Here is a 26,645-nt window from a genome sequence, read left to right as displayed (position 1 = left end):
GAGTGCTAGAATGAGTAAGTGTTCCCTGTTCAATTAAATTAATTTACTGTCAACTTATGCTAAGTCTATAAAGTTCTTTAACTGCAAATCCAATGAAAATGGTTGTCTGACTTCATGAGGCAAATCACATCATGTATGAAATCCATGTTGAAATCATGTTCCACAGAAACTTGCCAAAGCAGCCCTCTGTTACATTATCAAAGCTTGCGACAAGCAGACAAGGACACAGTTTCTGGAACCCACACTGAACACTGAATGCTCCAGTGAAGATAGCGCCCTGCCCTCTCAGAGACACGGTGGCTGTGCGGGTCCCGAAAGCGGACCCAAGGACCCTGGGGGCCACCAGTGTGTGGGTCAGCTTCACTCCGCTCGGCCTCTACCTCATCGGACCTCAGATACATCAGAAGGAACCATGGCCTGGAGATACCACAGTTAGTAACCAGGGCTGGCTTAATTCCCAGGTTTACAATTTTCTAGAGAAGTAATTTGACAAAACGTCAATTTCCTCATCTGTAAAGTGAGGTGGAGACTATCAACAACCAGTTAATGTTAGTAAATACAACAATTTTGAAGAAGTGAAATAAGACAGCGAAAGAACCCAAAGGAAGCACTCACAGGAGGCCTGGAGAGGAAGCAGAACCTAGTTTCACTGCAACCAGCTCCACAGCCCCGCTGGGCTCATTCTGGGGGTTCCACAAAATCAAGACACAAAACCCTTGGGGCCTACCACACCATGACTAAATTAGGGGGAGGCCATTCACTGTTACACAAAAGTTTCTGAAATGAACATCTGCGCTTTGGTTTCTGTATCTTTTTGGTCCTGACCAGTTTTCAGGATGATTTGAGTTACCTCCAAACAGCCCCCAAGACTGTTTCTTTAGCTGACTGGTGTGAAAGCTCAGAAACAAAGTAGCAAAAAAGGGAGGCCTGTCTCACTCCCAATCAAGACTAAACTGTGTTATTGGGTGCTTTTGCCTCAGCCCTTCCTCCTTACTAACCTGGTGACTATTAGCCCACTTCTGCAGAACAACTGCAAGCTGTCAGGAATGCAGTCAAGAACCAAGGAAGAGTTAAGCGATCTGAGTCGTGTGCCACTTGAATTTCTACAACAGTTATCCAACCAACTTAGATATTTCAGCGACCTAGAAGAACGCTGGTGAGACAGAGGGGAGAAATTAAAACTAAAAACAAAAAACAAAAACTATTAATTGAAGCCAGAAAAAAAAATAGGAGGAGGAGAAGGAAAAAAAAACCACATGGGCTTTGAGATTACTAGTAAATGTGAGCAAATCACTTACTTAAATATATTTTCAGGAGCCAAAGTTGTACAGAGCGAAATATTCAGTAAAATAACTGCTAGGAATATTTGTAATTCATTCACACCTTCACAAAAGCGCAAGTATGAAAAAGGAACACAACCTGAAGTTGCCCTCAGGAGTGAACAGGAGAGTAACACAGTTCCTCTGGCTTTAGAAATAAAGAATGTGCTGCATAGTGAAAGTAATGAGTATCTAGTATGAATATCCAGAATACACACGTTTACTTCCCGAGTTAGTTCGATTCACACTAACATCAAGACTAAATTTCAAGTGATAGGAGTGACCATGACAGATGGCCTGAGACTAGAACTTCCAAAAAAAAAAAAAAAAAAAGTTTATGATAAAATTACTATATCTTTATATCAGCAAAAAATAGAATATTTTCTAACACATTCAGATCAGTTCCATATAGGATAACTAAACTAAGGGGCAGGAAAACAGCAACATTTAAATTCCTAGTGTAAACTACAACTGGTTTGCACCTGGCAGTTTCCATAAAACCAATCAACCTGTCGTTAAAAGCTGGCTTCGGGTAAATGCTCAATGAAGAAATTACAAAACAAAAACTTTCATGGCAGATAACAGAAAATGGAGCGGGAAGTGAGGTCACCTGTCACTTTAGTTGTACTGAAAAGGAACTCATTACCTGTCTCCAAAACAGCACCCGCCCACCTGTCTGGTACTGTCGCTCAGTAGGGGGCCCTAGGGAGGTCTCTAAAACATAAAACGCCACAGCACACCCAATAAATGGAACACAATCCAGAGAAACAGTGCGTCTGAAGCTGACAACCAGATGAATTACTTTTTTTTCCCGGAATGCAAATTGTCTAAGCGGATTTCCAAGAGCCTTTGCCTGAACCGCAGTACACCAAGTTCCCGAGGTGCAGCCCCACTGGCTGAAGCCCTCCACCGGGGGCGTTGCTAGCCGGCTGCGCCCAGCCCCTGGTCTTCCCACAACAGCGCTAAACCTTAGATGCCCGGCACCCTGCTGATGAAACCGGACATGTGGCATTTAAGACACCGAGCCTGAATCGCCAGCAGCGCAGGCGGAAGGGCTCTGCCGGGCCAGCGCCGGGAGGTTACCTGCGCAGGGAGAGGGCTCGAGGCACAGGAAGAGGAGAGGAGAGGAGACGGAGCGCATACACACCGGCGAGGAAGCCGCAGCGCCTTGTGGGCTCAGGAAGTTGGCTAACCAGGGCAAAGCTCCGAGCCCTTCTCTATGAAAGGGAGTGTGTGCGGCTGGCAGGACCAAAAGTAAACACGGAAAATTCATTTGAGAATTTCCTGATGGCCTACCGTGCAGACGTTGGGAAGCAAGCTAGCAGGAGACCAGAGTTCTCGGGCGGACTGGTATTGCTGCACCAGCTCCGGTGGGGGAGGGAGCAAGGGGGGACCAAACTCGGGGAGCTCCCGCCTCCTGCTCGTGGAGTTGGGGTGCAGAGGGGCCGGGCAGGCTCGGGCCCTCCTCCAGCAGCCCTTTCCTGCAGGCCAGAGCGGCTACTAAGACGCAGGCCTGGCGATCAGCGACAGAAAGCAACTCCCTTGCACATGGTTCCCGGAGAGCGAGACCCGCCGCGCAGCCTGGGGCCATGTGGCGGTCCCCCCCAACACCGGGTGCACGTTCGAGACTCGCGACTAAGAGCGAAGGAGGTACCCGAGGAAAAGCTACGATGCGCGATGTTGGGGTGCCAAACTCACTTCCTTTGGGCTTTGTCCTTCTTGGCCTTGGTCCTTTTCTTTCGGGCCTGGAGCGCCAGCACTGCAGGAAAGAGGGATGGATGAAGGGCGAGCGCGGGGGGAAGGAAGCCACCACGGTGAGGCTTGAGACCCAGCAGGGGCGCCAGGCCCAGCCGTCGGGCCTGCCGGGAGGGCGGCTGCGGGGCGAGGCGGCGGCCCGGGGATCTGGCGGCCCGCGGGGCACACGGCGGCGCCCAGGCTGGGGACGCCCGAAGGGGCTCGGGCCGGGCCGGGGGTCTTCCTCGCCCGACGACGGCCAGGCCTCCAAGTGGCACCGAGGCGCGAGCCGGCCAGGCGGGGAACAAGGGGCGGGGACGGCCGGCGCCCGAGGACGCCGGAGCTGAGGGGCGCGGACCCACGGCCGGGAGCCGGGGGGTGGGGGGCGGCGCCACCCCCGAGGAGGGCGCCGCACGCCTGAGGTCCTGACGGCGGCGAAGAGGCGAGGTGCCCGGCACTGACTCGGGCCTCGCTCCGGCGGCCGTTGCCCCTCGTGGCGGAGGCCGCTGCACCGCTCACCTTTCCGCTCCATGGCGAGACCGGTAACCGCCAGGCGCCTGCGCACTCGAGTGGCGAAGCGCTCCGGCTCCCGCCGCAACCCCAAACGCAGCCCGCGCAGGCCCCGCCCCGTGCCCGCCTCGCCACGCCTCCCCACGGCGCCGCGCGCCTGCGCGTTGGGCGCGGAGCCTACCACCTGCTCCCCAGGAGGGGGGCCGCGCGGGGAGGGAGGATCTCCGAGGGTGCGTGTGAGCTCGAGGACTAGATGCAGCCAGGGAAGCCTGGCCTAGGGGGACTTGTTCCACTTTCCAGGCAGCTTGTGGTGCCTTAGAAAAGACGCTATTGTGTGCAGAGCGGGAGCCCCTACAGTCTGCTGGAATCTGCCTCAGTTTCCTACGCTGAAAAATGGAGTAATTAGGACTGTCCCAGTTTGTTTCATGAGCTACAGTTGAGAGCCAATTAAGAGACACTAAAGACAAAAAAAAAAAAAAAGAAAAAAAAACCAGAGACACTAAAGACTATGCAAAAGATGAAGGAGAAGAAGAAGAAATTTAAAAAGGAAGTGGGAACCACACATACACACACACACAAAGAGGGAACCTGTAACCCTATCATCATTTAAAAGTAAAAACTGAAGCCAGGCATGGTCATACATGCCTGTAATCCCAGCGCTCGGGAGGCTGAAGCAGGAGGATACTTGCAAGTTTGAGGCTGGTCCACACTGCAAACCACTCTAGACCAGCCTGAACTGCATGGTGAGACACTGTCTCTTAAAAAAAAAAATAGTAAAAATTTCAAAAATCAGTTTTAAAATTTCAAGATTAAATGAAAGCTGTAAAGGGAGAAAGGTAGATAAACACGTTTAATATTTTCTCACACCACTTTATCATCTGTTAGTACATGATAAAGTTTATAGGATATTCTTATATTTTCAGTACATTACTCCATTTGATGTTTATGACAATTTAAAGGCAAGATAGTTATGGCTTCCATTATATAAAGACCTTAAAACTTAGAGGAAACACATACTCAGAATCTTGGTTTCCTGACCCAATAGTTCAGTCATCAAGCTTTTATGGTGAAACAGATTCTGCAAAGAAGGTCGTAGTGTCACCATGGAGGCTTTTTGGACCCCGAGAATTTAGCTGAACTTCTCAGCTCTGCCATTGGAACTCAGCAGCAGGCATAGAAAATACGCTGTCCGTGTTCCCGTCCACATCTACTTATGAACATTGAAATTTGAATTTCATATACTTGTCATGTGTTATGAAATATCCCTGTCCTTTGGATTTTTTTTCAGCCATTTCAAACACTGTTAGCTCAGGCCTAAGTTTGCTAACCTTGTTGTAAAATGCAGTCACGCATAGTTGAAAGAGGGACATGGCCACGCGTGGCAGGACGCCCTTGTAATCCTAGCACTCTGGGAGGCTGAGGCTGGAGGAACCCAAGTTGATGATGGCGACCTTGCAGTTTGTGCCTGGCCTGCAGCTGGACAGGAGGGCGCTCTGAAACTCCTGGCTCTAAAAGACTCCAGTAGGGGGGCAGGTGAGTAGTCAGGTAATTGGGATAGGAAGGCACGCGTGTAATAATACAATCAGAGAAGGCAGGGCAGGCGCGGGCCTCACGCTGGACTTACTGAACAGGTAATGAAGTCCTGGAGGGCGGAGGCAGTTTTTTAACTGGGCCTTGGGAAAGGTGCAGGATTTCCATGGGTGGAGAAGGAATGTGAAAATCAGTTGAGCAAAAAGGCACGACTGGAGCCTCGTGGGTGGGTGCCGGGGCTGAAACAGGAGGTGAGGCTGGAGAGGGAGTTTTGCCCAGTTTGAGATTCAGATCATTAATATCTGTCGCAGGAACCTGAATGATGGCATTTCTGGGCACATTGCAAGAGACAGCGCTTGTTGGCCAAGAGAGACTGCAGCACCGTTTCTGCTTTAACCTGCAGAAGCAAAGGAGAACACGGGCAGAACGTGGGGGCTGGGAGGCTCGCGCTAGCTCAGGAACGCTGTGGGCGGCTCCGAAAAGTCCCGGATTGGGAAACAGCTGCCCACTAGAAAGTGAAGTCTCTGAGGGCTGAGCCCAGTCCCGGTTTTGTTTGTTGCACCCTCACTGCCTACACAGGGCCTGGTGCCTTGCCGGCCGGCGCTCAATCATGTGTCTACGAAAATAAGATGATTTGCACTGCATGAGGAACACCAGGAGGAGAGGGGGACGGTACGAGAGCTTTGCCAAAACCCAAATGGCTACTGCAGATCCATCAAAAAGGCACTATGAGCCGGGTGTGGTGGTCCACACCTGTAATCTCCGTGCTTTTGGAAGGCTGAGGCAGGAGGATCGCAAGTAAGTGTGAGTTAACGCTGAAACCTGTGCTGGTAGGGACATCTAAGAGCACTGATGAGCTGGGGGTTTAGCTCAGTGGCATAAGCACCTGCCTGGCAAGCACAAGGTGATGAATTCGATTCCTGGTACAAAAAAAAAAAAAAAAAAAAAAAAAAAAGAAAGAAAGGCGCTGAAAGCAAAGCAAAACATCACTGAGCCCCGCCTGAGCAACTTAGCAATTTAGTGAGCCGCTGTCTGTAACATTTTAAACCAGCTGAGGACGTAGCTCAGTGCAAAGGCCCTGAGTTCAAATTCCACTACAAAGAGAGAGAGAAGGGAACTGTGTCCAGCTTGCCATGATTCATTCACCCTATTCCGAGACCTTAGTAATTATCTACTTAATCACTCGCTTGAGAAATTTTGCGATTTGATGTGGAAGTCAGTAGACTAATTTCCCAGAATCGACGGTTTTTTCTTTTTTTAAACTTGGTCTTCTTGCCAGGTGTGGCAGCGCATGCCTGTAATCCCAGCACTGGGGAGGCTGAGGCAGGAGGATCGTTGCACATCCGAAACCAGGCTGGGTTACAAAGTGAGCTCAAGGCCAGCCTGAACCGCATAGCAAGACCTTGTCTCCAAAAGACAAAAATAAATAAGTACATAAATAAATTTGGTCTTTTCCGTCTTCTCATCATACTTCACTTTGCTGTACTACTTTTTCTAGCTCTCGAAAAAAGTGCCCAGAAATCTGCCTCTCCCCATTGTTTCTCCCCTTGTTCTACTCCAGCCACCCCTATTTTCCATGCTTGCTTGAAAGGTAGGTTTTCCCCTCCCCTCAGCAGAACTTCGTCTTGCCCTAGTACGAGTCTCGTGAGGTGTATCAGGAAAATCGAATTCTGTTCTAAACCTGAGGATCAGGAAATACAAGCCACACTCAGAAGGATCATTGACAATAATTTAATGACAGGCAGGGCCTGGTGGCACACACCTATAGCCTCAGCACAGCACGTGGGAGGCTGAGGCAGGAGAACTGCTGGGAGTTCAAAGCCAGCCCGGGCTACAAAGTAAGTTCAAGCTCAGGCTGAACTGCATAGTGAGACCCTGTCTCAAAAAGACCAAAAAAGATTAACGAAGGGATGGACGTGTAACCAGGGGTGCCAAAGCTTCCAGGCCCTTTGAGCCGCAGCTGTGGAGTTTTTACCACAATCTGAAAGGAGGAGGGCAGGGAGAGCTGGTGGTGCTTCGCTAGGGCTGTCAGGCTGACTGTTGAAACAAAAGGAATGTATTGCTCCCAGTTTGGGGCACCATGAGACTGAAAACAGGATGTCAAAGGGCTTGGCTCCCTCAGGCATCCAGAGGAGACTGTGCCAGCCTCTCTGCCAGCACTGCAGGTGGCTGTCTTTCCCCTGTGCAGTGCACGTGTCTCCCTGGCTCTCTCACTGTGTCTGCAGCTCTTGTTATGAGGATGCAGGTCGTACCAGAGTGAGGCTCATCCTACACTGTTGCCTGTGCAAAGCCCTTTCTGCAACCAAGAACACACTCAGAGGTCCTGGGGTTCGGACTCCAGAGTACCATTTTTGGGGGCGGGGGGACAAAGGTAGAGCAGTAAGGAAAACTTTCCAGGCTGTGGCCTTTGAGAAGGCCAGCAGGGAGAGAGCAAGGAGGTGAACACTGACCCCTCTCTCCTGTTCCCCTGGGCTAGTGGCCCGCACTGACAGACCCTCACTGCAGGTTAGGAGGCCAAGGGCCCCGGGTTCTGTAGTCCCAGGAGCCAGCCTCCCAGGGCATGGCAGAGCGGAGGAGGGAGGGCGTGGGCCCAGCATAGCCTGTCTAGGCACTGGGTACGCCCAGAGCTTCTGGCATTTTCCAAGCAGGTAAAGCCACACTTGGGTCCCCTGACCACTGGAAAGAATTGAGAATTAAAGGTGCTGGGAAAGAATCACCTTCCTGGCTTCATTCTAGAAGAGCGTAAGCTTTGCACGAAAACTGTGTTTGGGTGAAGGGTGAAGTAGGTAGAGGACAGAAGTCCTTGGCTTGGTGGGGTGGGAAGAGGCAGAAGCTGGCAGGTGGGGAGGAAGAGGAGGATGAGGAGGAATAGGAAGAAGAGGAAGAGGAGGTTGCAGAGACTGGTGATTCCTAAGCCATCGGGGCCCTTGCTCTGCGCCTGGAAGTGCTGTAGAGGGGAAGCAAGATAACTGAAAGTGACCTGAGCTGCTTGCAGGCAGCTCTGAGCTCCTTTGGTTGGCAGTGACAAGCTGGATGTGGTGTGACTTTGCTTCCCCCGCAGCATCAGTCCCAGGTCATAAGGAAACAAACCCCACACTAACACCTGCACAGGCACATTCGGTCAGAACAGCCATTAGCAGGCAGGCACGATCCAGTTCCTGGGATCCATGCTCTTAAGCTCTCAGAGGTCTCAGCGCTGGGTCTTACAGTGGAAGCTTTGTCCCAGTGGCAGAGACAGCTCCATCATTCGCGGGTGGCAGAGGCAGACTTACAGTACGATGCTCCATGGCCGATTCACAGCACAGGTGTTACTGGAAAAGAATTTTCACCAGTGAAAAAGAGTTGTTTGTTACTGTGCATGATGGATATGAGAAGAGTGCTGCCATTGGTGAGATTCCTGGCATTGGATCACTCTGAACTACTCTGTGAGAGCTGCTCTCTGATTGGATAATTGGCTAAGTACCCCTGATGTAGAAGTTGCTGACTGTAACATAGACTGTACTAACTTTAAATCACTGGCACCGGTGCTATCCTTTGTGAAGAGTTGTAATGTTCCCAAGCATCTGTTCTAAGGAGATTTACTTCTTGACAATACTGATTAATAATAATGATAATAGGAGCAATCAGGGACTCCAACTCTTGGAGGAGGCTTAAGAAATTTTAGGGCGCTTTCCCTCCATATGAATTGACAAAACAGGAACGCAGTGGATCTAAGGTTGTGGAAGTACTAGAACAACTTTCTTAAGCATCTTCATCTAGAATATACTTTACCATCTTGATTCAATGACAAATACCGCCATGTTTTAAGGAGACTTGTAAACACGCTGAGATGTTGTGCTCCTAGGGGTGGGGCCAAGATGCTTGTTATTCCTGGCATAGCCAATAGGTCATGTAGACTGGGACAATAAGACTAATAAACTAATGATCTGGGCGTGGAGGTGCACACCTGTAATTTCAACACACAGAAGGATCGCTGCAAATTTGAGGCCATCTTGGGCTACATAGTGAGTTCAAGGCCAGCATGAACTATATAGTGAGAAAAAAAAAAAAAAAGTCTTTTCCAAGCACCATACATGTCTCCTAGATTTCTTATGTGATCTTGGGGCAAGGGATTCTGTAATGACTACGATTTAACTTCTGTAATTTAGCAGGGTCAGGCTCAAGGCACAGGCAATTTAGAAAATACATAAAAATGGACAGCACATTTAAGTTCTGATTTCTACCTCGTAGGCCAGGTTGAATTTATCCTTTTTTTCCCCTCTCAAATACTTCCCCGCATCTTACCTTCATAAGGAGCATTCTCCAGGCATTGGATTCAGGGCTCTGAGATACAGAGAAAAAAAACAAGCCCTGGCTTTGGCCTGCAGAGTCTAATAGCTGACTCTTACACACAATTGCTGTTTACCAGACCCTTGCTGTTCACCACCCTCTAACAGCCCTGTGAGATAAGTACTGGTATTATCCTCTCCGTTTGACAAGATGACAACACTGAGGCACAACTGATTTCACATGAGCTGGGAAGAGGCAGAGTTTTGAATCTGAGCAGCTGAGTTCTGGAATTGGTGCTTTTCTTTTCTTTTGTTTGGAGCTCCTGGATATTGAAACCAGGGCCTTTGCACTGAACTACCCTCAACCCCTTTTGATTTTTTATTTTGAGACAGGGTCTCACTGAATCACTGACTTGCCCAGGCTGAGCTCAGACTCACTGGTGATCCTCCTGCCTCAGCCTCCCAGAGTGCTTGGACTATAGGGTGATTACCACACTGGCTTGGAATTGGTATTCTAGATTGCACACCATATTGCTGTGCCTACCCAGTGTGGTGGAGGATGAATACATCACAAAGTAATTGTATACGAAGCACAGTGTATAATGTACAGGGTACTAGGAGAGCAAAAAGTGGCCTCTGCTCAGGATTTGAGGAGCCTTGAGGAAGGCAGCATCTCTGGTATGAGATGACAACTGAGCAAATTTGGAAACTATAAATAAGCATCAGCTATGCACTGAAGAGAGGGAAGAAGACTCAGGCCTGGTGTGTAGGGGAACCCAAACACTGTGGTATTATTGGGATACAGAATTCAAAGGGGCTGGGCTCACTGGTGCACATCTGTAGTCCTAACTAGTCAGGAGGCTGAAGCAGGAGGATCACAAATTAGTGCCCAGTGTGAAAAATTTAGAGATTTAAAGAAAAATTGTCTCACAATTAAAAAAAAAAAAAAAAAAGATGGGTAATCTCACGATTTGGGAGACTGAGGTAGGAGGATCACTGTGAATTTAAGGCCAGCCTGGCTACATAGTGAGTTTGAGTCAGCCTGGACTACATGATGAGACCCTATCTCCCCTATCTCAAGAAACCAAAAAAAAAAACAAAACAAAAAAAAACTGGGTGTGGTGGTGCATGCCTGTAATTCGAGCACTCAGAAGGCAGAGGCAGGAGGATCACTGTATTTCTCCCCAAATAAAACCTAATTGGAAATTAAGCCCTAGCATTTTTTTTTTTTAATTTTTTGAGTCAAGATCTCGCTGAGTAATTCAGGCTGGTCTTGAACTCACTATGTAGCCCAGGCTGGCCTCAGGCTTACTATGATCCTCCTGCCTCAGTCTCCCAAGTGCTGGGATTACAGGCATGCACCACCATGCCTGGGCCCCCAGCATGATTTTTCAGGATGCTTTTAATATAAAGCCTACTCCCAAAATACCCCCAGTTAAGATGATCAGCCAGATGATACATTTAGTACATCTGTGGCAACACGATGGACATACTGAACTATGTATGTCCAGAAGTTCCAGAAGACAACATTAATATATTTGAATGTAGATTTTTGTACATGAATAAATGTATGTTGTTATACATAATATAAGATGGCCTGAGAATAAACCTTATTATATCTTTTAGAGCATAAACTAATATAAGACTATGTCTTATTTTGGGGGAAATGCAGTGTTGTAGTAGAACTTCTAGCCAGGACCAATGACTAGAAAGTTAAAAGGCATAGAGATTGAACATTCTTAAGTAAAATGGTTACATTATACTTTTGAATGTCATTCAAAAGAATTTGATATGCACCATTGTCTCAGTCAGTTTCTTTTTCATTGCTGGGACAGCATTTCCGACCTACCACCTCAAGGAGAAGAGGTTCTTGGCTACTGTTTTCTGCCCGTGCGTGATCTGCTGGCTCCAAAACACAAGGACAGGGTCAGAGTAGAAGAAAACTGGCTCCATTATGGCAGTCGGGAAGCAGAATGGAAGGGATCCGGAAGAGAAATAAGCTCTTCCGGGTCATCACCTCCCCACCCCCACCCCCACCGTGACCTCCCTCTTCTGACCAGGACCTACCTCCTCCCTCCCTCGGGATTCAGTCATCTCCCAAGCACATCTACAAGTGCTTGGGACCATTTATCTCCAGGGCCTTGACAGCCATCAGCCAGGCAGGAAGCACCCAGCCAGTGTATCTGGGTGTTATAAATATGACACTACCAACACCTGGGTGTGTACTGGATGCCAGGAGAGGAGTGCTTGGGCCATTAGGGGACAGTCTTAATCCAAACCCTAACAACAACCTGCCATTTATATATTTATTCTTAATTTTAGGGCCAGGCATTGAATATAGGACCTTGTACATGTTCTACTGCTGAGCTGTGTCCCAGTTCATCATCCATTTATGTGTATTAAGAACATAAAAATAGCCTTTTTAGCTCTAAAAAATTTAACACAGCTAATTCCATTTTCTCTTCAAACTTGCAGGTCTATTCCCTTTGCCCGTCACAGAAATTTATCCTTAGCTAATTTAAATGTATTATTGTTGCCAAGCATGATGGTGCATGCCTGAAATCCCAGCACTCAGGAGGCTGAGGAAGGAGGATTGTTGTAAGTTTGAGGCCAGTCTGGGCTACAAAGTGGGCTGAAGGCCAATCTGAACTGCATAACAAGATCCTGCCTCAAAAACACCAAAAAATACCCTAAATAAATAAAAATAAAATATTTATTATATAAAGTCCTAGTATACTTCCCTGCCTTGTTTGCATATATTTACATAGAACTTTAATTTTAAAAACATTTCCTGGGATTATAATTCTCTAAAACATGCCTTATCTATCATTGTAATTACTACACGATTAACTAAAGTAATACATAGCATTATTTAAACAGGGTTTTATTATTATTATTTCTTTTTGTACTGGGGATCAAACTCTTGACCTAGAGCTTGCCAGGCAGATGCTGATGCTGCTGAGCTAAATGCTGGCCCTGGGGTTTTTATTTTTTATTTTTATTTATTTATTTATTTTTTATCGGTACTAGGGATCGAACTCACGACCGCCTGCTTGCAAGGCAGGTGCTTATGCCGCTGAGCTAAATCCCCAGCCCCTGGGGTTTTTATTTTCTTTTTTTTTTTTTTTTTTTGTCTTTTTCGTTTTTATCGGTACCGGGGACCGAACTCACGACTGCCTGCTTGCAAGGCAGGTGCTTATGCCGCTGAGCTAAATCCCCAGCCCCTTTATTTTCAATAAAATGAAATTCTATTGCAAATGCATCTCAGAGTAGTAGTGAGTGATGTTTTTCTGAATTCTTTTTTTTTTTTTGTCTTTTTCGTTTTTATCGGTACCAGGGATCGAACTCACGACTGCCTGCTTGTAAGACAGGCACTTATGCCGCAGAGCTAAATCCCCGCCCTGTTTTCCTGAATTCGTACATCATACTATTTTTTTCCCTAAGACTCTTGTTACACAACATGAATAGATACGAATGGAAAAGGTTTTGCTATAGTGATACTATTCAGATCTTTCCAAACTCCTTCCCATTTAATGTGCCAAAAATCACATAGTAATCACCTGAACTTAATGGTCTATCACTGACATCGCCAGGGGGGTCCTGATTCAATTTTGTTGAAAAAGAAAAACTGGAAGTCACCTGACTTGATAAACAGGTGTTAGCCAATCATTAAAGTTACTGACTTCACTGGGCATGGTGGTACAGGCTCAGGAGGCTGAGGCAGGAGGATCGCAGTGAGTTCAAGGCCAGCCTGAACTTCACAGTGAGACCCTGTCTCCAAAACTGAAATAAAATAAAAAATAGGTCAATTCACCAATTTTCTCAATCCAGACCCATTTCTCAGATGTCCCTTTGTTTGGGCCCTGGAAGTTTACATCCTGTGCCCTTGTTATGGTTGCTGTAGTTGCTCTTGTTCTGTGTTTTGTCTGCCCTGCCACTCCTTGGAAGGTAGGTGGCTACTAAAGGCTGGGTTGTTTACTTTATCTCCAGGGCCTTGACAGCCATCAGCCAGGCCAGGAAGCACCCAGCCAGTGTATCTGGGTGTTATAAATGTGACACTGCCAGCATCTGGGTGTACTGGATGCCAGGAGAGGAGGCATCCACTGCACTCATTTGGGTTTTTCAGTCCAAAAATCAACAAAAGATTGTCTTGCCCCAATGCTAGGAAGCAGCAGCATAGATCAGAGGAAAAGGTCCAAGCTTGAATTTAATCAACCAACCCCGGCCTGAATTCTACTTTATTTTGTTTTTTGAGACAGAGTCTGCTATGTAGCCCAGGCTGGCCTTGAACTCACAGTGATCTTCCTGCCTCAGCCTTCCAAGTGCTGGGATTCCACTTGTGCACTCCCTGCTGGCATCTCTCCCACCTGAGGTTCCCTCAGGGACATAAGAAAAGAGAAGAGAAATGGGCAGGCAGGATGCAAATGTAACTCGCTGTGTTTTATTTGAGCCTCTTTTCCCTGGAGGGAGGGGAATGGATGTGAGGGGTGTAAGGCAGAGGGGTTCTGGCACAAACCCCAGAGGTGTGAGGGCACGGGAGGAAGGGACTCTGCTTGAGTAGTGGGACTCGGGGGGGCCTGGGTAGGAATGCACAGGTCATCCTTGGCCTTTGGCTGTGTAGCCTACGAGTGTGAGCCCACTGCCAAGGAAGGAAACCGAGTCACAAAGCAAGCGCTGCTGGTGTGTGTCTGGCGTGGGTCTTAGGAGCAAGTGACCCCTTTAGGGCAGAGGATTCATCAGGCTCTCAGCCCCGAGCGTTCCTCAGATGAGTCTGACTGTGGGTATTTCTATCTCTTCTCCGAAGATCGCCTCCAAGGCAAAGGCTGGGGCTGGGTGCTGGGAGCCGCAGGTTGATAGATGGGCTGGTAGAGATGCCGAGAGTACACAGAAGCTTTCGGTGTGCTTTTGGGCTCCGGCGGCCTCTCGGGCTGTGGGTCAGACACTATCTCAAGCTCCGACTCAGCCTCGGGCTCCAGCTCCTCCAACTCCTCCAACTCCTCGTTCTCTAGGACCCGGTCCAGGCTCATGTCGAGATCCATCTGCTGTGGCTCTTCTTTGGGCTCTACGATGTCGTACAGGTCTAAGTCTAACTCCAGTGACTCATCTTTCGGCTTGCGGTACTTGGGGAGGTGGTAACTTGTATTTGTGGAGCTATCCAGAAAGCCTCGACTCTTATCGTAGAGGGGTTTGTCATTCTGAAAGACACACAGTTAGATCAGACCAGCTAAATGCCGCGATTCCTTTGGCTTGTGAGCAGTCGAGGAATCTCAGCCCACCAGGGCACCGAGGTACGGGAACCAGGGGTTCCTGGCCATGCAGAAAAGGATTCGTGCCTGAATCTGCTTTTCATCTCTGCACATTGGGCTTCTCACTTACCTGCGACTCTTCCAATGCAGTCAACCTTTCACCCCAGATCTCTTTGGCTCTTCTAGCTAGACTGAGTTTCACTGTCCAGCACTTAAGCCAGCGAAAGCCTTGATTTGGAAATAGCTCGTCTCCTTGATTTTACGTAGTTTGCCAATCCCCAATACAAACTTGAAGGCTCTTTGTGACCTGGTCCTGCACCCTCTCCTTTAGCTTCCCCAGCATGGTACCCAACCTCCGTGGTGGCCCCAGCAGCCCAGTGTGGACTGGCAATGGCTGGCCCGCCGCAGGCTTCTTTCTCCCTTCTCGCCCTCTGAGTCTCATCTACACACACACACACACACACACACACACACACACACACACACACACGGCCTCATCAGAACCCCAGCCTCCTCTGGGTCCCAGCCACACCCATTCACACAGCTGTCATTGTGCCACCCGCCACCGGAGGATTCCTTTATTTACAGCTCTGCCCTTCCCGGGCACCAAGATCTTTGAAAGAAAGCAGGAGCCTGGTTTTCGATGCCCCAGTGCCTAGCTCATTGCAGGTGCCCACGAGGCCCGGGAGTCGGCCTGCACCAGGAAATCCCTTTCCTTCTCCCGCAGCACTCAGGCTTTTCTGCTGCCCCCTTTTCCCGCCTCCTTTGCCGCTAAGGGGCTCTTTGCCCTGTCCACTGCTGCCGGGTTTCCACATGTGGAGGCCCCAGAGCCTGCTGCCGGGACCCTTCTCTTCTCCATCCACACGCTCCCTCTAGGTAATTTTATTTAGGCTGGTCTTTTCCATTTCCATCCACCAGTCCGAGCCAGGGTCTCCGGTTACAAACCTTCCTGCAGGCCTATATAACTGACATCTTCTCTTGGGAGATAGGAGTGGGCATCTTGAATTTAACACAAGCCATGAATTTGCATATGAAGTAGAACTTACTTCCATCCCAATCTTTTCCAGGCTCCCAAGTACCTGGGGGAAAAAAATGACCTTCAGTATCAATTCTTAACCAAAGTCCTGAAAAGAATGTCAGCAAGCTAGAACAAAGGCCTTTGTCTGTTGTTGCTACTGCACTGGGGAGTCCTGCCCAGGGTGCTCAACCACTGACCTACATCCTCTGCCTTTTTATTTGTGTTTTGAGTCAGCCTTGCTAAGTTACCCAGGGGGGACTCGAACTTTTGATCCTCCTGCCTCAGCCTCCCTCAGCGCTGGGATTACATGTATGCACCATAGTAGTTGGGTTAGAGAAATACTGAGAGAAACATAGTCAGTAGTGCCTATCTTAGCCCAGTCGTTAGCACTAATCCTGACATGGACACAGGAATCTTATTTTACACAAAGTCAGGAGTAAGATAACCCTCATCACCAGTGCTAAAATTGTTCTGGTTTGTCTAATTTAAGCAGCAATATATAATACTGAAATAAAAAATGGAAACTAAGAAATTAGTATTACTTTTAGTGAATGTTTGTCTTTATAGAAAACTCAAGAGAGTATACAAGGTAACCTGTTAGGATAAGCAAAGCAGCTCACAAAGGTGGCCAGATAAGTTTGTAAAAATCAACAAGTTTCTTATAGCTTAGCTATTGACAGTTGGAACAGCTAATGAAAAAAGAAAAAGGCTGTGTTTTATCAGTGCGGATATTTCTTAATTGAAGTTTTAAAAAACTGGGCACGGGGCTGGGGATTTAGCTCAGCCGCATAAGCACCTGCCTTCCAAGCAAGCAGTCGTGAGTTTGATCCCTGGTACCGATAAAAAGGAAAAAGACAAAAAAAAAAACAAAAAACAAAAACTGGGCACGGTGGCCTGGCACCATGTAATTCCATCACTCTGGGAGGCTGAGGCAGGAGGATCATAAGTTCAAGCTCAGTCTGGGCAACTTTGCAATAACCTGTCTCAAAGTTTAACAAAAATGGGGGGTGGGGATTTAGCTCAGCGGCATAACCTGCCTTTGTAATAACCTGCCTTACAAGCAGGCAGTTGTGAGTTCGATCCCCGGTACCGATAAAAATGAAAAAGAAGAAGAAAAAATTTAACAAAAAAAAAAAGAAAGAAAGAAACTGGGAAGACTAGGGAATATAGCTCAGTGCAAAGGCTCTGGGTTCAATTCTCAATGTTTTTCAAAACAATGAAAACCTCAAAACTACAATAGTAATATTTTTCTTGTCATAAAAATTCAAATGTTGCCAGGTGTGGTGGTGCACACATGTCATCCTAGCACTCAGGAGGCTGAGGCAGGAGGATCATGGCAAGTTCGAGACCAGCCTGGGTTACAAAGTGAGTTCAAGGCCAGCCTGAACTGCATAGTGAGACCCCGTCTCAAAAAAAAAAAAAAAATTCAAATGTTACTGAAACCTAGTAAGTCACAGTATCAAATTTAATTGAAAAATAATTCTTCCTCAATGGATAATACCTGATAGCTAAAGCCATGGATTACAGCTGTAATCCCAGCACTTGGGAGGAGGCTGAGGCAGGAGGAGGGCTGTGACTTGGAGACCAGTCTGGGCTACATGGTGAATTCGATGTCAGCCTCAACTACAGAGAAACTCTGTCTCAAAAACAATAGAACAAAGAAAAAGCCAAACATATTGGATGGTCATCTATCTGTATTACAAAAATGGACCCTCAAGTTACGGACTGGCCTGACGTACCTAGTTGTTCAACTTGGGTTATGACTGGAATCTGAGTTTTAGCTTGCAGCAGAAGTCTTGAGTTCAGACCTGAGTGCCGGCTGCTTGTGCTTCCAGATGGGCTCGGACTCAGATGTGCCCGTTAAAGAGCCCTGGACAGAGCACTGCCTCCGCCTTTCCTGTGTGGGGTGAATGGAGGACTCCCGGGCTAGTGTCTCTCTAAGGACACAAATCGGCCCGAGGACAGGAGAGAAACCCGAAGGCGGTGTAGAGAGGGGCCTAAGCTTGCCACTGACCACCCGAGTTACAGCCAGCCCCCGGGGACATTCGAGTTCGAGTCACAGGTCCACCGCAATTTAATTCTTCGGGAGACCTTTGATCTGCAAGGGCGCCCCATCACAGGTAGGGGCACCACCCAGTAGGTGGGTACCCTGGATGGTTTATAAAGGAACCGAACGCAGGCAGGCTGCTGCTTTTGCTCCTGCTGGCATGTGCTGTTTTGTTGCCCGCTCCCTGCCCAGAGCTGGTTCTCCGCTGCGATGCCCCCTGCTGTGTGCCCTGCCTTGGAGCCAGCTAACCTCAGCCTGAAACCTTCATAAACTGTGAGCTAAATAATCCTTTCCTCCTTCAACTTTGGGTGTCCAGTATTTTGTCTCAATAACCAGAGAATTAACTAAGACACTCCTCCCAAAGTGTAAAGTCAGTTCTAAAGGTGTGTCTAAAGAGAAGGCTAAAATATTTAGCAGTTAGGCTGTGTGCAGTGGAACAGGCCTATAATCCTGGCACTTGGAAGGCTGAGGCAGGAGGATTGCCATGAGTTCGAGGCCACCTGGGCTACACAGTGAGTTAGTTCAAGGGCAGACTGAACCACGTAGTGAGACCCTCTCTCAAAAAAAAGAAAAAAATACATAGCAGCTGGGCATGGCGGGGTACTCTTGTAATCCCAGAACTTGGGAGGCTGAGGCAGGAGGACCATTGCGAGTTTGAGACCAGCCGGGGTTATAAAGTGAGCTCAAGGCCAGCCTGAACTCAGAGAAACCGTCCCTGGACAGTGCATCTGATCAGGTGACTCCTCCCTCCCTGGCCCTCCAGCCTGGGCCCCACAGTGTCCAACCTTGTCCGACTCTGTGTAGGTTTCCTGGATCACCGTCTCGCCCTCGTCCACGCTCAGCTCGGAGTTGTCTGGCGCCTTCCTCGACAAGGCGTACAGCACGGCGTCGTGGAGGGTGAGGAACAGGTGGGCCTTGGTGATGCCATGGTCAAAGAAATCACACTTCTCGAATTCCCTGATCACAGCGGCTGCAAACCAAGCCCGGAGCACGCACAGCATCAGGCACCCGCAGAGCTGGGGCCCAGGTGCAAATGCAGCCCTCTCCCAGGGTGAGGGTACTTACAGTGGCATCCGGTGATGAGCACCAGGATGTTGGCATTTTGAAAAGCATTGCACATCTGCAGGGACAGAGGAAGCCAAGGTCAGGGGCGTTACCCTCCTGTAGAAGGGAAACCCAGGGCTGTAACTCAGAGGTGGAGCCCTTGCCTGGTGTGTGCCAGGTCCTGGGTGTGATTCCCAGCACCGCACATGAAAAAGCCATCATGAGAATAAGTCCCCCACGGGCTGGCTGTCCGGAGTCCATGTGTCTTTACCCCCCAGTCTTGCTCTCCACACATGGAGTGAGCGGACCTCTGCATGCTAGAAATATCCAAAGTGCTGGGAGTGTAAAAAGGAAAGCCCGAGGGGTTAGTGCACAGTATCTGCCCGGGTGAGCCCTGCTCCCTGGACCTCACCGAGCAGACGCAGCACGGTAGCGGCTAGAGGTGGCCAAGTGACACCAAAGGCCGGGGAATCCAGGGTCCCCTTCCATGCTGCTCTGCAGGTTTACATGTGACGTTAGTTAACGTCAGATGTTTAGTAGCAGATAACTAAACCTCAGGTGCCGGCCTGAAGTTGACTTTGGTCAGTATGCACGCTCTGGGGTAGTAAGTCTTGACATCAGCTTCAAAGCGAACAACAAGAACCTTAAAGCTCAGGGAGGGTGAGCACTAAGTTACAATGTCCAGAGGAAAAGAAACAAAAGAGCCTCTGCTCCTATCCATACGGGGGTGGGAGGGTGGAGGAAGAAGGAAGTCATTCTCGGTCCCCCAGTAAACCATAAAATCAAGAAAGAAAAGCTCAAGCAGGCACTCGAGCGGGGGAGTCCCGCAAGGGAAGAACGGCTGAGACAGAGCCCTTGTCCCCAAGATGAATGAACTGCTGGGGTTTTTAATAGGCTTAACTTTTTGATTAGAGGGCAAGTTAAATGTAATGAATTGCTCCAAGAAGGGTGTGTGTAGAATACTTCCAAAGGAAGTAAGAAACCTGTGTTTTCCGGGTGTAACTGTGGACCAGCAATGGCTTGCAGCTGGAGGGTAAAGATGGCCAACTTTGTCTCCCCGAGGCTGGAACAGAAAGTCACCCACACTGGCCAGGTCTACGCCAGGACCAAAATATGTGGAACAGCAAAGGGAGACAGGAGAAGATGGTGCCACCATACTATGGGTGGGGAAAGAGCAAACTGAAGTCAGATGCTGCAGTCCAAATACCAAAGTTGTGAGCCTCAGCCTCCCAGGGGAAACCTGGTCTGTTGTGATTTTACTTTTTAATCGTTTTGAGACAGGGTGTTGCTATGCATTTCAGGCTGCCCTTGAGCTCAGTTTGTAGCCCAGTCTGATCTCGATTTGCAACGATACTCCTGCCTCAGCCTCCCGAGTGCTGGGATGACAGGAGAGCGCCACCACACTGGTGCAGTCTGTGGTGAGCATCAAAGGAGGGGCCGCATGTCCAGGTAAGCAGGCATTCTAGTGTGAACTGAACGAAACGCCGGACATAGAAACTGCTGCACAAGACTGAGAAGAGACCTACGATGGAAAAGCTCCTAAGACAAGAGACGACCCAATTGCTTGGGTCTGAAGACAGTGTGGGTGCGGAATCATGGGTGGGACAGTTCCTGATGCTAGACTCTCCCGAAGCTCTCCTCTTATAGAAAGGAAACAGAGACCTAGCACTATGTCGTGGTCACCTGGGGTCAGATGGGCCAGGAAGCCATAAAGCCAGGACAGAGTACATGTGTCCAGGGGTGGCGGCCACGGTTCCTCTGCCGAGGAAAGCTGTCTGCGGCCTCGGACCAAAGTGGAGCCTGATTCACTGAATTGACAATACACTGCTTCAGGGATAGGAAGGCACGTGAGGGTCGGCTCAAAGGTAGGAGGAAGGCAAACTAAGCAAAGGAGCACATCTCAAAACAGAGTTGGCGCGCTTAGAGCCGGAGGTGACCGGGAAAAGTCAGCTAGAGCGCCACACCCAGGGGCCCGTGGACGGGCTACCAATGTATAATGAAATCGTCTAGGTTAATTGTGCACCTGCAACTCTTAATTGTGAAATGTTCTGAGGAAGACTCGGGAACTGTCACAGAATTAAGAGTAGAACTCAGGACCTGGGGATAGAATTTTGAATGAAAATCATCTTCCCTGTCTGTTTTCACCTAAAGCTGCAGGGACAGCCCAGGTGTGAGGTGTCATTTTGTCCCAACCTCTTTAAATCTGAGTACAGCCCAGCCCGGTGCCTTTCACAGCACCTGGGTCAGAGCAGCCGAACGAGAGGATGCTTGGTTGAACTTGTTTCTGGGGCATTTGAACCTGCTCACTGAAGACCCGCAGCAAACCTAAAAGGAATCACGCAGTGGATGTCGCCCAGATTGTGGCCTCAGTAGTATGGAGCCGCCCCTTTTTTTTTCATTTCCATGAGAAATAATAAAATGGTCCATGCTTGTTCACGAACTGCAGTTCAGTGAGTCACAGTTGGCTCATTTTCATTTCATTTTACGTTTTTATGTTTTGGTGCTGGGAATGGAACTCAGGACCTGGCACTTGCCAGGCAGGCGCTTGTGCCCCTGAGCTCTATCCCCTGCCCTCATTTTCATTTTATTGTGATTGATCTTAAATCACCACCAGCATCCAACTTTCCGGAAATCTTGCAAGCACACAGCAGCTCACTAGTGACCGGCCTGGTTCCTTGGGGATGTCGTGTGGGCGGCGGGAGGGAATCAGAGATTGCGGCCCAGCCTCCCCAGGACGTACCTGTCTCAAGACGACCAAGCCCCGACAGTCCACGTAGTGCACCAAGGAGAAATCCAGGATGATGGTGTGGGTGCTGGGCTGAAGAGCCACGTCGGAGTAAGGGGTGGTCAGCTTCATCTTGCCCGCAGTGGTGTCCTGCAGCGAGGGTATGTTCTTCTGGAGGGAGTTGCTGGAAGCCCAACCTCGCTCCACGTTCTCATAGGGCTCTTCTTGAAGTCTCTGAGACGTGGAAGGCACCACATAGGACAGTTCCTGCTCAACCCCATTGAGCATGCTGTCGCTGGGGCTGGTGGGGTCCAGGTGTGAAGAGTGGACCAGGTTCACAGAGGACGAATCCGGCTCTTTGTATTTAAATCGTTCCGTGTAGGCGATCTGGGAGGACAGAGGCAGGGCGGGCTTGGGTGAGACTTGAACCGAAGCCGGAGGTGCTGGCAGCTATATGGATCTATCTCCGAATTTAATCCCCTCTCATGAGACTTCTCCCCGGCCTGTACATTTTTTTTTTTAAACTTAGATACCTTACTGTTGCTTCAAGCTCATGACTCAGGCCACAACCATCTTTCCCACTGCGTCCTCCTTTACATCTGCCTGCATCCATCTGTGATGTAACTATTTCTCTAGTGAGCCAGGCTTGAAATCACCTTTGATCAACTCCGTTCCTTTATCCGTGGGTCCCTACCCCTCCCCAGTGCCAACTGGTACTTTGTGTGAAGTGCCTCTTTCTAGTCAACCCCTTTCCTTTTTAAATTTTCTGCAGAGCTTTCTAAAGAAGACAAAAATTCCTTAAGTGGGATTGACTTTGTCTCTCACCCTTTCCCATGGCCAGTACCAAGGACCAGGAATGCAAGGGCACACGAAGTGTGGGCCAGGCTGTGTGTTCACATAGATCCGACCCTCCAGGGAGAAGGGCGTGTGTCCACGGAGAGAATATGGAACCACGTGTGTGGAAGGCACAGCTCCACCCATGCAATCATGAAAAGAACTCAAAAAGAGGAACCAGGATATATCATGTATTGGTACCAAATTCCCTATGATGAATGTGATCATTATGTATCTAAATTGTACCAACAAACTTAATTACAAAAAAAATAATTCATAGGTTTGTGTGGTAAGCCATGACTTCCAGACACGCATCAGGGTGCTGGCAGCTTCTGCTCAAGAAAGCTGAGTGCTGGGGATTTAGCTCAGCGGCGTAAGCACCTGCCTGGCAAATGCAAGGTCCTGAGTTCGATTCCTGGTACCCTTCACCCCCTGAGTTTGATTCCTAGTACCTTCCGCCCCCCCTGCACAGAGAAATGGAGATAGATGAGCTTTCACAGTCGACACCTACCTGAATTGGGTGTGACATTTCCTCTACCCCTTAAAGGGACTCCTTGACATAATTTGGAAAGCACCATGCCATGCCACAAAATTACTTAAGAACCCGAAATCATTTCTGATATGAAAGCTTAAAGTTACTTAAAGTTTTGAAAATGACAGTGAGAAGCCACAAAGAAAATTAAATAAATGTGAGGTCTTTTAAGGGGAAAATAATGTAATAGCCAACTAATGTTTTTAAAATCCTGTTATCATACTAAGAGTATTGTGAAATAATTTTTAGGACTGGAAGTTTGGCTCAGTGCTTGTCTGCTTAGCATGTAGGAGGCCCTGGATCCAATCCTGAACATAAAAAATGAATTAATAAATATTAAAAGTAAAACAAAAAGTTGAAGATAGGAGCCAGTGGTGTAGCTTGTGGGTAGAGTGCTTGCTTAGCATGGATGAGGTCCCAGATTTGATGCCCAACATTGTAAAAAGGAAAGAAAAAATAAAAGTAGCCCAGACAGATGATAACATTACTGGAGAGAGCTGGTCTCCAAAGTGTGGAGGGCACTGAGGCCAGGCTGCTGGGGGACAGGTGTGGCGTGGCCCGTGGGCCTTCGCTGACAGCCTCCTGCTCGCCCCCTCACAGCTCTCCAAGCCCGTCTTTCCCACAGCTCCCTCAGGCCGGGTCAGCTGCCCTGTCTTCCCAGGCCGCCTGGCCCTGAGAACTTTGTACCTATTTCTGCCGCACTCTCCTCGCCCCAAGCATAACAAAAGCAGAGAATCCTGTTTTTTCCCACCCAGTGTCCATCTGGACATCTTTCTACCTAGCACAAGCTCATCACTAACATGAAGATTCTGACTTCTTACTTCAAGTCTTAGAATTGTTAGTCCTTAAATACACAGTTTAGAAGATAGCAATATACAGGCCCAACGTGGAGGTGCAGGCCTGTAATCCTAGCGCTTGGGAGGCTGAGGCAGGAGGATCACTGTGAGTTCAAGACTAGTCTGGGCTATATAGTGAGACCCTGTCTCAAAAAAAAAAAAAAAAAAAAAAAAGAATAAAAAGATAGTGATCTACACACTGCGTTGTATAGTTCGTTATCCTATTCAATAAATTTTAAGTCATTCCAATAATTTTGTACTATTAAGAAAGAAAAATGCAGGGGCTGGGGATTTAGCTCAGGCGCCTACCTTGCAAGCAGGCAGTCGTGAGTTCGATCCCTGGTACGGATAAAAACAAAAACCACACACACAAACACACACACACACACAAAAGAAAGAAAAATGCTTAAGATTAAAAACTAATTTATTTCCCCAAACAAGACTGGACCTTATATTAATTTTTGCTCCAAAAGATGCACTAGTCCTTATTTTCAGGAGATGCCTTTTTTATGTACAATAATCTACATTTAGTGGTGTACAAAAATGTACCTTTATTCAAACGCAGTCCACTGTCTCTTCAGGAGCATCACTGTAACTCTCCGAGCCCCAAATCCTGGCCTGCGAATCTCGTGACTCTGCTGCCAGGGACCCAACGGCCCTGTCTCTTGTGTCTAGCACACAGCTCTTCTTAAAGGAACACTCGTGTCCTCTCAGCCTGCCCCGAGTACACTGCTGACACACGCCCTGCTGAACTGGGAAGACCCCACTAGGTCTGTTCATTATCAAATGCACGTGCTACTCGTGCAGTGAGTTTACACTTCGCCTGGTCACTTGGCCACATGTTGGGTGTGTGTCTGCCTACCTCTTGTCTGAAGTCACTCGTGTGGGTGATCTGCAGGCCCTGTGCGGCAGGGGCCAAGAGGGGCATGTGTCTGTGCCTGTCTGTGTGTGTGTGTGCACGTGTGTGTGATGGCTGTGGACGCTGCTGCTCCCAGAGGATAGGATGTGCACCAGCCTAGCCCTGCCAGGCCCGAAAAGCTAGGCATGAGTAGTCTTGTCTGGCAGGGAGGACAGTTTAGACCAAGCCCAGGGAGGAACGGTCGGTGCTCACTTTGTCATAGCATCAGCTGCGGTCACCTTCAAATGCTGTGAACTCCTCTCTGCAATAGCAGCCTGTGCTCCTCTCCTCTGACTCTGCCCCCCTCCTCCCCCATTGTCACGGCCTTGAGCACAGGGAGATATCAGGAGGCCCTGACAGGAGCCGCTCTGACCCTGCCCAAGTCTGAAGCAGAAAACAGTCTTTGTCACTTAGTTCCAGAAATCTAAAGCTAGGAAGTAAAAGCCAGGGAAATAGGGATGACGAAAGAGTGGCTTGCAACAGGCAGATGGCTCTCATCACCAATCATAGTCATTTTTCTCTACATTCGCATCAAAACCTGAACCTCCAGGTGGGGAATGTGTGTCTTCATTTCTGAGTAGAGATCTTGGATTTCCAATTTTTCACAAAGCCATTCACCGGTGTCATGGCAGATAACCTGTAATTCTAGCAGTGTGGGAGACTGAGCTGGGCAGATTGCAAGTTTGAGCCCAGTTTGGGCAATTTAGCAAGATCTTGTCTCAAAATAAAAAAGGGCTAGCCAGGTGTGGTTGCGCACACCTGTCATCCCAGAACTCAGGAGGCTGAGGCAGGAGGATCGTGGCAAGTTTGGGACCAGCCTGGGCTACACAGTGAGCTCAAGACCCTGTCTCAAAAAGACAAACAAATAAACAGAAAGAGGTTCTAAGGAGGGAGCTCAATGCAGAGGAATGTGGTTCCATCCCAGTGCTGGGAAATAAAACAAAACAAAATAAAACCAAACCTCTGAATCTCTCAGGGTATAAAATGTGGGCCACTCTGGGGCAGCAGGGATATTCCTAACCCTGGGTGGTGGTTCCAGGTCTTCACAGCTGCAGAAGCACCTGCATATCTTCTCTCTCTCCAGGCTGGTTTCGCTTTCATTGAATAGGCCGAAGATCTCTTCTTCTTCCAGGGGCACGCTTACCATGCCAAGCTGAAAGACAGCCGCGGGGCGTGTGGGAAGGAAGGCGGCGGGGCAGGGGGACAGGGGGTCAGCAGGGAGGGCGGGCCAGAGCGGCGTGGTCACCTCCTTCAGCAGCGCGCTTTTCAGGTGGTACACGTTGATGAACGTGATGGCGTTGCAGCACTGGAAGATTTGCACCCCAGGAATAATTATGAGCTGCAAGACACAGTATAAAGTCCTACTTTTGTTTTGTACTGTTTTGGGGTACCAGGGATTGAACTCACGACCTCCCACTTGTCAGGCGGGCCCAAAATCATAGGTTTTTTTTTTTTTCAGTATTGGGGATTGAACCCAAGGTCTTTGAACTGGGCTACACCCCCACTCCATTTTTTATTTTGAGATTGAGTCTTATTAAATTATTCTAGCTTGACTCATATTTGTGAAGTTCCTGCCTCAGCCTCCCAGGGTGCTGGGATTATAGATTTGTACCACTACACCCAACTCTCAGATCTGTGTGTGTGTGTGTGTGTGTGTGTGTGTGTGTGTGTGTGTGTGTGTTTTCTGTCTTTTTCAGACAGGGTTTCACTATACAATTCAGGCTGGCCTTGAATTCACTTTGTAGCATAGACCTCAAGTTAGAAGTGATCCTCCAGTCTCCGTCTCCAGAGTTCTGAGATTGCAGGCATGCACCACCATGTCCGGCTTCAGTAAAGTAAAATTAATAAATCTGCATCTTTCTCTGATAGAAGAAGCAAGAACTAGAGGATCCTTCCCTCCCATTTTCACCCCCTACTTTTGTTTTGTTTTTCCTCAGTGTCTCCTCTCTTTATCTTGCTGCTCCCTTCCTTAAAGTTCATTTAAAACTCTTTCCTTTCTTTTCTTTTCTTTTTTTTTTTTTGGCACTGGAGATCGAACTCATGACTTCATGCTTGCCAGGCAGGTGCTGGTGCCACTGAGCTAAACCTCCAGCCCTTAGAAACT

At 48.6% G+C, this 26,645-nt stretch overlaps 2 protein-coding genes and 1 long non-coding RNA gene across 7 annotated transcripts in view; 1 reads left to right on the top strand and 2 right to left on the bottom strand.

Moving 5' to 3' along the window:
* The window catches only part of Srpk1 (SRSF protein kinase 1), a 61,274-nt gene extending 57,674 nt beyond the window's left edge, over window positions 1–3,600 (bottom strand). The window contains 2 exon segments of the mRNA XM_063238992.1: window positions 3,018–3,456; window positions 3,459–3,600. Of these exon segments, the coding sequence (XP_063095062.1) occupies window positions 3,018–3,456; window positions 3,459–3,585 (566 nt within the window). The 5' untranslated portion in view covers window positions 3,586–3,600.
* A 148-nt stretch (window positions 3,601–3,748) lies between these two features.
* Window positions 3,749–6,536, top strand: LOC134473713 (uncharacterized). Of its 2 annotated transcripts, XR_010044110.1 has the most exons (3): window positions 3,749–5,096; window positions 5,405–5,891; window positions 6,373–6,536. It is a non-coding gene; the product is annotated as an uncharacterized LOC134473713 (long non-coding RNA). The 2 variants fall into 2 exon arrangements; XR_010044109.1 differs by having other exon boundaries at window positions 3,749–5,891.
* A 7,244-nt stretch (window positions 6,537–13,780) lies between these two features.
* Window positions 13,781–26,645, bottom strand: part of Slc26a8 (solute carrier family 26 member 8) — a 66,823-nt gene continuing 53,958 nt past the window's right edge. For 2 of the 4 annotated variants that reach the window (XM_063238988.1, XM_063238986.1), the window contains exons 16-22: window positions 25,788–25,880; window positions 25,503–25,694; window positions 21,457–21,828; window positions 18,738–18,792; window positions 18,458–18,642; window positions 15,654–15,686; window positions 13,781–14,556 (exon numbers count right to left, since the gene is read on the bottom strand). In XM_063238988.1, coding sequence (XP_063095058.1) covers window positions 14,149–14,556; window positions 15,654–15,686; window positions 18,458–18,642; window positions 18,738–18,792; window positions 21,457–21,828; window positions 25,503–25,694; window positions 25,788–25,880 — 1,338 coding nt within the window. In that variant the 3' untranslated portion in view covers window positions 13,781–14,148. The remainder of the gene's footprint in view (window positions 14,557–15,653; window positions 15,687–18,457; window positions 18,643–18,737; window positions 18,793–21,456; window positions 21,829–25,502; window positions 25,695–25,787; window positions 25,881–26,645) is intronic. The other 2 variants (XM_063238989.1, XM_063238990.1) reach the window with 2 other exon arrangements.

This window comes from Cavia porcellus, unplaced genomic scaffold, assembly GCF_034190915.1.
Source record: "Cavia porcellus strain 051 isolate PalLab524CR breed Dunkin Hartley unplaced genomic scaffold, mCavPor4.1 scaffold_28, whole genome shotgun sequence".
Taxonomy (NCBI): domain Eukaryota; kingdom Metazoa; phylum Chordata; class Mammalia; order Rodentia; family Caviidae; genus Cavia; species Cavia porcellus.
This window is presented reverse-complemented; position numbering and strand designations above follow the sequence as displayed.